Raw genomic sequence first — 12,393 nt, forward strand, 5'->3', positions numbered from 1 at the left:
AATATGCATGTCCAAAGAAAGAAATCAAGATCTATCAAAAAGTCTTTCTTTTAAAAAACAATAAAAATAAAGTGTTACCTTTACTGGCACTAATCATCTGCAATATCATCTCAGCAGCTCCACGTTCATGAAGTCGAGATTGTTGATACAGTGTTTTCTGCTTTTCCATTTCTTTTTCCTGTGAGAATATACAGATATAAGTATGTGTGTTTCATAAAAAATATAATGGCATCTGCCATTACAAGTTAAAAGCTAGGTAAGATCTGTGGAACATAATAAAATGAAAAAAATTACAGACAGGAAGAAACTCAAAAACTGTTTGCAATTACTGAAGATATATAATTACATTGTACACACCTATGTAATTGGATGAGTATTTTTCAAAGAAAGTTTGAGTACAATTTACAACTTCTCTCAACACACCTATTATTGCTGCATCATCTCTAGTAAAATGGAATAAAACATTGCTTTAGTACTGTAAATTATGAATACTGTAAATTATGAGGTAAATTATATATTCAAAAGCCTCTCACCTCAAATGTTTTCTCTTTTTCTTCTTCTTCTTCATCATCATCACCTTCTCCACTCTGGCAGCTCTTTTCTCATTAGAAAGAAATAGTCTCAGATGAAATTAATCTGCATTTTCTACTTTCATTTTGTTGTAATAAATAACCATATGGTATCAGAGACTTTTAAACCACTGTTTACAAGCACTATGTTTCTGGGTGCCTCCCCCCCATGTAGATCCTAGTACCTCATCTGATTCAGATACTGGAAAAGTGAAATTTTTGGCTTACACCTCCTAGAATCCCCCAGCTAGTATATCCAGTAAAAAAAGGTTAAGTTTCCTAGCTCTGATATGATTATAGTGGTTGACAAAAAATATAGAGTAGGGAGCAGATGAACAATACACCAACCAGCCCTCCTAGGGGGCAGTCCTCACTCATAAAGGGATACCCATGAAGTACAATGGGTACCATCTTCCCTTGTCTGTGAATCAATCGCTCTATCCCCTGTTCAAAGACCACAGGCTCCCCACATGTATAAGAATATAGGATGGGCAAGGTGTATGTATCCAATGGGAACAGGAAGATAAACTGGAGCTCTGTTATGCCCTATGGAAATCCCTCCACAACACCAATGAGTGTTGGGTCAATATTCCATTTAACAGTTCCAAAACAAGTGCAACTTCACTACAGTGCTACCTCGGGTTACGAAATTAATTCGTTCCGCCGTTCCGTTCGTAACCCGATAATTTCGCAACCCGAAAAGGCTTTCCGTTAGCGCTGGAAAGCCGCTAGCCGCGCTTTGCGTTTGAATTTCGCGCCGAAATAAATTTCGTAACCCGAAAAAAATATCGTATCCCGGAACAGTTTTTTCCAATCTAACTTTTTCGTATCCCGGAAATTTCGTAACGCGATCAATTCGTATCCCGGGGTACCACTGTAATTTAGTGAGAAAAAATTATATGTTTTTTCATGGTAGATTTTAAAATTAATTACTCACCTTTGCCATCATAGCTGAATATGCAGTATACAAAGGGTCATTTTCCAGTTTGCTGTAGAAAAGCATAAATGTTATTGAAAGTGTTTTTGAAAAGGATTTAAAAGTCAGCGAATTGCAGTTCCATTAATCTTGAAAGCATAAAACCTTTTATCTTCTTGTAACCCCATGATACTTTCTCACAAGTTTACAAGGACAGGAACCATGTCAGACTCTTTGTTAAAACGTATTAATGAGATGCATCCAGAACTGGGTAATGTATCTATTTGCATTGCAAGAGAGGATCTCTCTCTCTCTCTCTCTCTCTCTCTCTCTCTCTCTCTCATGCCTCCAAAATGCTCAACAGCCAGAAATTCTAGCAATATATTTTCTATAGTGTTGATCATTATATTTGATCATATTGGGCACAAAATCTGTTCCTTACAATAAGTGAAAACTCTTCTAATTCAAAACATTTCTTACTTGTTCCATTATGAGGATTAAGAAGGGTGCATTCTCACCCTTAAATAGGCACTCTTACATATTTAATATTTCCTTTCTTTTTAGTTTGTCCAAAGAAGAAAATCTCCTTCATGAAGGAGTAGAGAAAGGGTCAGAGTTCTGCAACATTTTGAGTAAACTCCAGCTACCTTCTCTCAGTGAGAGCATTCCGGCTGAAATGAAGAATAATCTGATGAAGAGGGTCAGGATGCTTTTCAGTCTCTTCCTCTTCCTCTTCACTTTTTTCTGGGAGAGTCTGAAAAAATTATATTAAGACTATTTCTTAAAGTATGTGAAACAGTAATAAAAGTAACAAACAAAATTAATCTCTGTAAATCTTCTGCATTTTAAATATAGATTCAAATTCAAATTAAATTCAAATATTTTCTCAGTACTCACACCCACAAGAGCTTGAAGCAACCATTATAGTGTAAGAATCAACAGCACCTAATTCTGTAAGACAGAATTAAGTTTATACAAGTATTAAAACTAGGGAAAAATTAAAATGTTTACTATTTTTTAAGGTACCTTCTCTAAAAAATTAATAAGGGAGAAACAAAATGATGTATGTAAAGTTAGTCCAATAACATGTTTATGATGTAGGTATATGATCAGAAGCAGAAAAGTTCCAGTTCAGATCAGAAATTAGTTTTCCTTCACTGGATGTTTTCCCAGATGACCAATATTTGTCCAATTTATTAATCTATAATTTGAAATTTTCTATTTGACATATCTAGATGTATTGATGGATTGACATGTCTGTTCATGAAATGGAAAGCTCTATTTACAGCTGGAAAGAACTAATACAGTCAGTCCTCCACATGTGCAGGTTTCAGATTTGTGGATTTGACTATTTGCTGCTTAACAAGATCAACCTCTTCACCTCCTCACCCTTCCTCCCAGAAGGCCAAAACCAATATCATACAGTCCCCTGGTTTGCCAAACTTTGCTTCTTCCTCATTTCTAAAGTCCCTCCCTTTGAATCTGATGTTTGTTGCCATTCCCAAAGAGGATCCAACTTCTCTACCCTCCTCCCTCCCCTCTCCTGGCCAGACAAAAGCAACACCATACCTTCCCTTTGTGGTGATGGCTGCAAACATTGGATTTAGAGTGGGAAAACTTTGGAAATGAGAAGAATGCAAAATTTGTTAAAGTGGGGAAGATATGGCATTCTTATGTCTGGCTGGGAGACAGGGGGAAGAGAAAGAGGAGGAGAAAAGGTGGATCCTTTGCAGCTGTGGCTGCTAACATTTGATTGAAAATAGAAGCACTTTGGAAATGTGGGGGAGTCTATGTGTTTCAAGGTTGCAAAGAGAGTTACAGGTGCTGCTCTTAGTGGAGAAGACTCTTTATCATTTATGTGTGTGTGTGCTAACACTTTTTTTTACACTTTTGCAGGGGTCCTTGTCCACTAACCCCCATTAATGTGGAGGGGTGACTGTAGTTACATTTACTAATACATACACACATACCTGAAGGAACAATAATCATAGTAGTCTTAATCACCATTTACAGCTGTAGTAAGTTGCCATGGTGGGTTTGGGGGGGGGGTCCCATTTCCCACTTCCTGCTCCTGGATTCCTGCAGCTGGTTTTCTAACTAACCAAATATGACTGAAATCTCACAACCAGTTTCAAGAAAAGTGGTTTTGGAGTTTTAAAAAAAGGTATTAAAGTGGCATATCTTTCTTATAGCTGGCAAGTGCATGACTTTCAAATTTTCTTTTAAAAGTTTTTGAGGGGGAGTCTTCAGAGACTGAAGATATGGCTTTGGTAGGCAGTACATGGCCCATATGTCACTTTCCCTACTCCTGCTATAGTATATCAGTAAAAAAAGGAGTATTAAGATCACCAGATAAGCTCTATTATAGAAAAATGCAAAGTTAAATGATTCTTCCAATTCTAATATACAGCAGTACAGTCCTGAAGTTTCTCTAGATAGACAGAGATTAGAGTACTCAAGGTATCAAAGGTAACATTAATTCATGTAAAAGCTTAAGATGATTAAATAAAAGAGAAGGTTATGCAATAGCCAAATTTTAAAAACATAAAGAAGCATTAATTGTGTTAGGCCTTCAAACAAATTTTACTTAAAATATGGGATTTGTCAAATCAAGCAAAACAGAACAGTGGTAAATTTTAGTTCAAGGCTATACCCAAAAAACAGCAATGAAAGCTGTGCACATGTACATAGCATATGCAACAGTACTGTACAGTGCATACACACACACACACATATGCAGACCTCATTCCCACTATGTTGTAAACTGGATCATGATTCGATATGATCCGGTTTAAACAAGCATGGTTCCCACTTAATCCTAATTGTTTCAGCAATTCACAAAGGGGAGCCATGCATTTGACCCGTTTAATCTGTGTCAAAAAGATGCTGGTTAAGTCAGGGTATTTGGGGCTGAATCAATTCAAATTGGAACCAGGCGGATTCGAATCCACCCTGGCAGCCTGGCTTCCCTGGCCTCTCTTCTTGGCCATGCTTCCTTCCTTCCACCCCAGTCATGCCTGCTCCGTCCTCCGCCCTGCTTCTCCATCCTCTTGGCCAAACCTCCTTCCTTCGCCCTGGCCATACCTGCTTCATCCTCTCAGCCTGCCTCTCTCCTTCTGTCCTGGCCTGCCTCCATCCTCCTGGCCTGCCTCTCCTCCACCCCAAGCCTACCTTCTCTACCGCATGGCGTTGCCTCCCTGCCTGGCCGTGCCTTCTCCACTGCTCGGCCAGGCCTTCTGCCACCCCTACCTGATCCCAGCGCAAATACAGCAGAAAGTTTTATTTGATTTCAAATCAATTTGTTGATTTGAATCAAAAATAGATTCTGAGGTAAGTGGGAATGAGGCCATAAATATATTTCTGAGCACAGCAGAATGTATCTTGAATAACAAACAGTTTTTAAATTTAGGGAGAGATATCTTACAAGATACATACACACATAATATAATATTGATTAACATGGGCATTTCAGACTGAGCCAATTACATCTGTACTTACAGCCAAATCTTGAATTAGTTTCTCCTCAAAGGAATATTCCTCTGTTTCTATCCAATATTTCTGATAACCATGGAGGAACAGGTTAATAGAGCGGTGCCTGGCAGGGTGGGGTGAAAGTGAGATCAAGAGGGATAAACGGAAATACAGGATAAAAGCTCAGCTGGTTAGTGATTAGTAAGCATATGGATTTTGTACAATTTTGTTCCTCTGATTGGTCAGTAAATATTAAAATAAAACATACTCAACTCCTTTCCCCAAAGTGATTGTTTTATTCTCACATTATAGTGCCTAGTTACTGATAACCTATTGCTTCTTTAATTGGCCACAGGAGGAAATTCAAGTTCCTGAAACATATCCTTGCCTTCCTATAGGAAGCCTCATAAAGAATGAGGATAATGATTTATAGCCCATCTTTCCCCCAATTCAAGCCAGTTTACAAAAGTTAAAACAGATTCAGATAAAGTTCACACCACCAAAATAGCAAAACTTAAATTGACTTTAATTCTAATAGTCTCAAAATGTCACATTTGCAGTCAGCTCTCCATACCCACAGATTCTTTATCCACGGATTCAACCATCCATGGCTTGAAAATACTGAAAAAATAAATAAATTTACAAATGCAAACCTTGATTTATATGAAGGACCCCATTTTACTTCACCATTGTATATAAAGGGACTTGAGCATGTGATTTTTATACCCATGGGGGTGGGTGCCTTAGCCAAACCTCAGCAGATAATAAGGGCCCACTGTATAGCAACTCACATTTATCCCAAATGAAATATACTTTGTTAGTTTGGCCAGCTCTCTAACCTGTTCTTATCCTGCCCTCTGGAATATTAGCCATCTCTTCTAATTTGGTGGCATCCACAAATTTGATCATCCATGTTATTTATAACAATGATGAACAACACCGGGCCCAGGACAGAACCCTGAGGCACCCCACTAGTCTCCAGATGAAGAGAAGCCCTTGCTGAGCAGTCTTTGGATTCAGTCCATTAAGCAGTATAAATATATCTAAAAGCAGTATTGCCTAGCGCACATTGTACCATCACGTCTGCAAGAACGTCATGGGCAATCTTATCAAAAGCTTACTGAAATCAAGATATACAACCCCAGCATCTCTCTGATCTACCAAGCTTGTGACTCTAAGAGTAGGAAGAGGCAATATACAGCTCTATGGAGAATGAATGTGATTACTGCCAAAATGCAGGTTCAAGAGAGTTCATGGATTCCTACACATCTATACAGTGACCACGATGTATGAGTCAGAGACAACAAAGAAGAACCGTGTTTTATCGTTATAGGCAACTGTGGACTTGCACAGTAACTCCAGCACAACCATGAGAATGACTTAAGAACACTTGCTTCCATTTTAGAATAACTATAGCTAGATGAGCAAAATGAATCAGGACAAAATGTAATTTTAACCATGATTAGTAGAAACAAATGTACTTCAAGCACTGTCTGTATATATTTATTACTTTCAGCATTAAGTTGTGCTGTGTTCTCTGGCTGTTTTCCAGTTCTAAGAATCTAATGATGCATAAACTTCCTTAGTCTGACTTCCTGAGCTTCTACATTGGGCATTCCTGTTCCCAAATTGCTTGAACAGAGTTCAGCTGCACAAAGGAGACCAGTGGAAATCACAGCCTTCCAACTATTTTCTTTGAAGGCTCACTTTGAAAGATGGAACACTGGGGTTATGAGCTCCAGACATGAAAAAGGAGGATTTTCTTTTATCGTGACCAGACAACAAAAGTTAAGGGGGTTTACTACTCTTCCTTCCTCGCACAAGTCAATGGTCATCCACTCAGCAATGTTACCAGCATCTGTAACTAGCAAGAGAATTAATGAGTCCAGTTTACTCATAGCTAGTTATCAATAGTTGTCTTTCCACCCTTTCTAAAACTGATATGCCCAAACTTTTAAATCTGTACAGAGTATTATTTATTCATCAATAAAACAAATAATAGTTATTTTGTGAATGAGCACTGCTAATAAGACAATGGTCACTGTCCCTATTGTTCTGTATTTAAATTTCCTCTGACCTCAGGGTTTACAAGCTCACCACATCCCAAACCATGAGCATGTACACTTATAACTTCATGTGTGTCTGGAAGTCGAATGCAGTGCATGAAAGACTGTGGCTTGAATTCTATTGTTAATTCCAACAACTTCATTAAATAAATGAAAATTATCATTAAATAAATGAAAATGAAAACACCATTGCTTTCATTAAACATATGACACATCAGTTATGACATGTGCTATTGGAAATGAGCAATTAATTCATTACTGGTGTTTCACTGCTAATGTGTGCCATTTTTCAAGTGCATTTGAAGACTGACCAATCAGAATCCCTCATGAAATTGTACAAACTCATTGTATGATATCATATCATGGCTGGGAAGAAGTGTCTGCATAAGAAAGAGGCTCTCAATTACATTACCGTTAATGTGAGTATGAGCCTGTCATATTGAGCTTTTTCATGTACTGTTTCCAGCCAAACACGTTGAAAGGTGCTCAGGAAGAAATTGTTAATTTTGTGTCTGAAAAAGCATATAGGTTTTAACTAACAATAAATAACACAATTTTAATGTAGTATATCAAAAGCTATCCAAGCTTATAAATCATGTCATTATTTCATAATATGCAGATGTTTACTTGGGTATAATTATAATAATAAAAATATAAATGAAAAGAATCCCTAACAATTACATTTCCCTCCTTGCTGTTAAATGAAGATTCAAGGAAATGTCAAATATGTATATATCACATATATACACACCTTGTAATACTCATACTATAGTATGTATATTATTGTCCACAAAAACAGTTATCACATATACAGTTAGGAATCTCCCATTGTCATGAAGATTACTCACAGAGAATTCTACATACCAAGGGGAGAAATATAAATCTTGGAAGTCAGGTCACTTGACCACCTTCCTTGTTATTACTTTTAAGTATTGCCCCACATTTTAAAAACAATGTTCATATAAATCAGTAAACAAGACTGCAGCAATTAACTTAGGCCTGAAACAAATAGGCCCAATAGAGTGGCTTCCAGCTGCTTCAAGAGCATAGTGTTTAGATGACACATGCCCCCAAAGCAGCCTAAACCACCAGCAAAAGGAGCTGATTTAATCTGTTCCTGCCAGTGGCCCATTTAGCACTGTGGCAGCGGCCCACTTCGGGAGCTGGCCATCCAGTTGCCGTGGTCCTGGAGCAATTGCAGTTGGTGTAGCCAGAGATTGCTCCTTCTGGGTCATCTGACTTGGCTCATGGTTTTATCTATTTAATCATCAGACAATAGCTTGACTTCTGATGTTAAAAACACATAACATCAGTTTAAAAGAACATATAAAACCAGTACATATGAAAACAACCAGTCCATACTTTAAAATGTATGATTTAAAATTCATAATTTAAAAATCATCTGGATAGGCTTTCCAAAAGAGATTAGTCTTTAACTCTGTTTTAAATTCAGACAGCATATTCATCTGGTAGGTTGTTTCACAGCTGGCAGATCATTCTATAGTTTGGGGGTAGCTGAAAAGAAAGTCCTCTGGATGACAGCTGTCAGCTTAGTCCTGACTGACTAGAGGAAATATCTGGAAGCACAAAGAACTACAATACCCCTCAAATATACCTAAAACTAAATTAGAGCTTATTGGGGTATAGGACCTGAGTGTATAAAGCAGATTATACAGGAAGAGGCAATCCTGTAGGTAACCTAGACCCAAACTATGTAAAAGCTTTAAAGGTAACAGCTTGCCTGGAGACTAACTGGCAGCCAGAACAAAGGTTTTGGAATAGTCTATGACCACAATAAACATTATTATTGTCATCCATGAACTTCTTCAAGTCATTATTTCATAGTATCCAAGCTCAATTCTGCAGGTTTTCCTGCTGCAATCTACATCACCTGCCATTAGCCACAAAGGGAGGTCTAGGCATTTTCCTCTCAAAATGACCCACTGACATTACTCAGTGCTGAAAACTGGTGGGAAAGTTAGGAATTCTGATAAACTACTACTTGACTAGAGTTGGATGGGACAGTGGAGGTCATGGTCTTGAAGGTGAAGATTAGGGACCAGGATGGTGATCAGCAGAAGCACAGCTGCACCCCTGAAATAATGAAATGGAGAAGGGAAATGTCTTAGAAGACTCCTATACCTCTCCATGGAAAATTATCAATGCATCAGAACATAGTCCTTATGGAACTAGAGAAAGGTACCAACACTTGGCCCACACTACTGATATCTTCAAGTAGAAGATATCAAAGACTATGATACCTAGCCACAGATGAATTGACCTCTTGGCTTGATTCTTCCAAAAGGGATTAGAATATGATACCAATGATAAACATTCAGTACAGAGGGAACAAACTATTATGGAGCAGGAGAATAGCATCAATTATGGGACCTCGGTATGGAGGTACCATTGTCTTTGTCTGTGTCCCCATACAGAGTGAGAAGATTGTGTTCACAATAGGCGTTTAATATGGAGGGACAGACCTGTTAAGTTTCCTCTGTATGGAGTGAAAAGATGGTGCGAGTGTTCAGTATGGAAGGACTGTATGGGGTGAGAAATGGCATCAATAATAGGCCCTTGGTATGGAGGAGCTGAATTTTTCTTCTGTTTTCTCTGCGCAGAGTGAAGCTGGTACCGATGATCGGCCCTTGGTATGGAGGAACTGATATGTCTCCTCTGTATGGAGTGAGAAGATGGTACCAATAATCTACCCTTGGCAGAAAGAGGTGAATCATTTCTTCTGTTTCCTCTCTATGGAGAGAAGGAAAGTATCAAATGATTGGGCCTCAGTATGGAGAGAGCAATCTGTTGCATCTCCTCTGTACGGAACGAGAGCATGGTACCAAAGGCAGGCCCTCAGTATGGTGAAACAAATCATTTGCTTTTTTTCCTCTGAGAGCAAGACTGGTTTCAATGAATGGTTCTCAGTACAGAGAAACCTGACCTGTTGTGTCTCCTCTGTATGAAGCAAGAGGATGGTACCAACAATAAACCATTCGTATGGCAGGACCAATAACCTCCTCTATTTGAAGAAATGGTATTGATGATGGATCCTTAATATGTCCTCAATATGTCTCCTCCAACAGGAGTGCCAGGCCTTTGACTAGGTTCCCCATGACATTCTTTCAAACAAGCCCATAAAATGTGGGCTAGACAAGGTAACTGTGACAGTGATTTATAGTTGATTGACTTGCCAAACCCAAAGGTGCTCAACAATGGCTCCTTTTCATCCTGGAGACTAGTGACCAGTGGGGTGCCACAGGGTTTTATCCTGGGTCCAGTGCTATTCAACATCTTTATCAATGACTTGGATGACAGCATTGGGGGCATACTTATCAAATTTACAGATGACACCAAATAGGTGGAGTAGCCAATACCCTAGAGGACAAGTTCAAAATTCAAAATAGCCTGAATAGACTAGAAAGCTGGGCCAAAGCTAACAAAATGAAATTCAGTACGGAGAAATGTAAGGTACTGCACTTAGGGCAGAAAAATAAAATGCACAGATATAGGATGGGAGACACCTGGCTGAATGAGACTACATGTGAAAGGGATCTAGGAGTCCAAGTAGACCACAAGTTGAACATGAGTCAACAGTGTGATGCGGCAGCTAAAAAGGCCAATGCGATTTTAGGCTGCATCAATACAAGTATAGTCTCTAGATCAAAGGATACTGCCACTCTATTCTGTTTTGGTCAGGTTCCACCTGGAATACTTTGTCCAGGTCTGGGCACCATAATTCAAAAAGGATGTTGAGAAACTGGAGCGTGTCCAATGGAGGGTGACTAAAATGGTGAAGGGTCTTGAAACCATGTCCTATGAAGAATGGCATAGGGTGCTGGGGATATTTAACCTGGAGAAGGGAAGGTTAAAAGGTGGTATGATAGCTCTGTTTAAATATCTGAAAGGATGTCATGTTGAGGATGGAGCAAGCTTGTTGTCTGCTGTTCCAGAGAATAAGACCTGGAACAATGAATGCAAGCTACAGGAAAAGAGATTCCATCTCAACATTAGGAGGAACTTCTTTACAGTAAGGGCTGTTCAAAAGTGGAACACACTTCCCTGGAGAGTGGTGGAGTCTCCCTTCTTCAAGGTCTTTAAACAGAGGCTGGATGGCCATCTGTTGGGGATGCTTTGATTGAGGGTTCCTGCATACAAGGAGGCTGGACTGGATGGCCCTTGTGGTCTCTTCCAACTCTATGATTCTATGATGGTTTGTGTCGATTAGCAATACCAGCCTGGTTTCTATCCCATGCTTCTTAGTCAGTGTAGGAGTAGATCCCATATAAGACTGCCTGAGGGCCAATCAGTGTGACAAGTCCATGAGGTTGGAACCATGGAGGATCAAGGTGGGGCACGGAACAAGAAGCGAATGATCTGTCAGATTAGACTGTTTCCCAACCGTCCAAGGAGCCTTTTATATGTTTTGCTCATATAGGAGAACTGTTAGCTTTGCATGTATTACAGCTGGCCTAAGCCAAGCACAAAAGGCAAGGCGAGTGGACATTGGACTATGGTATTCCACCAGAACATCTGGTTCTCTTTTTAAAGTACCAGAGGCATCATGAATATTGATAAATGAAGAATGAAGAAATAATCATGAAAATACTAGACAGACCAAATCAAACACAGAAATCAGTTTTGACAGGAAAAGTAAACTCTGGAGATGCTGTTGCTGTGATGGACAAGAAGGAATTGAGGTCTTAGGGAGGAAGCAAACTGGTAGGTTGCTAGGAGAGTAAGAGGGGCAACTGCCAAAACACTTATGTGATAGTTCTGAAAGGTTCTGAAGGTGCACTGTGCAGACACAGGGTTAACCTTTTGAGTGATTCACAGAGACCACAAAGGAGAACTAAATTTCTATACAAATTTATTTTGCAGGTCATATATGCCATCTAATCCATTATGAAATAAAATATGGATTAGAATATTAGCTAGTCCAAATCACATCATGCAAATATGGACTCAAACTGGACTTCAAGAAATGGACTGAACTTTCAATAATGGAGTTTATCACATGGGGGGAAATCCTAAGCAAAAACAGGGGTTTAAATTGGAAAAATCTTGCAAAATCGAGTTGATTTTTACACATCATTGTTAAACTAATATTAACACGAATGGAAAGTTGAGGGAAAGTAGACAAAAGCCACTCTTTTTTACTTTCAGAAAATCCCATAAGTAAAAAGGAGCAGCTTTTGTTTACTTTCTATTCTGGTTAACACAAGTTTAACAATGACATTTGTAGAAATCAACCTGCTTTTGTGGGCTTTTTTCTTCCTTTTAAATCTCGTTTTCCCCCCGTGTGATAAATTCCATAGTTTCATAGAAAGGATGTCAGTTTAAGAATTTTCACTGTTCCAAAACACAACAG

General features: G+C 38.8%; 1 protein-coding gene across 1 annotated transcript in view; it reads right to left on the bottom strand.

The window, feature by feature from the left end:
- RYR3 (ryanodine receptor 3) overlaps positions 1-12,393 on the bottom strand; it is a 423,771-nt gene that overhangs the window by 69,888 nt on the left and 341,490 nt on the right. The window contains 5 exon segments of the mRNA XM_042477733.1: positions 79-178; positions 534-596; positions 1,507-1,558; positions 2,133-2,239; positions 4,984-5,080. Coding sequence (XP_042333667.1) covers positions 79-178; positions 534-596; positions 1,507-1,558; positions 2,133-2,239; positions 4,984-5,080 — 419 coding nt within the window.

Source organism: Sceloporus undulatus, chromosome 1 (assembly GCF_019175285.1).
Source record: "Sceloporus undulatus isolate JIND9_A2432 ecotype Alabama chromosome 1, SceUnd_v1.1, whole genome shotgun sequence".
Lineage (NCBI taxonomy): Eukaryota > Metazoa > Chordata > Lepidosauria > Squamata > Phrynosomatidae > Sceloporus > Sceloporus undulatus.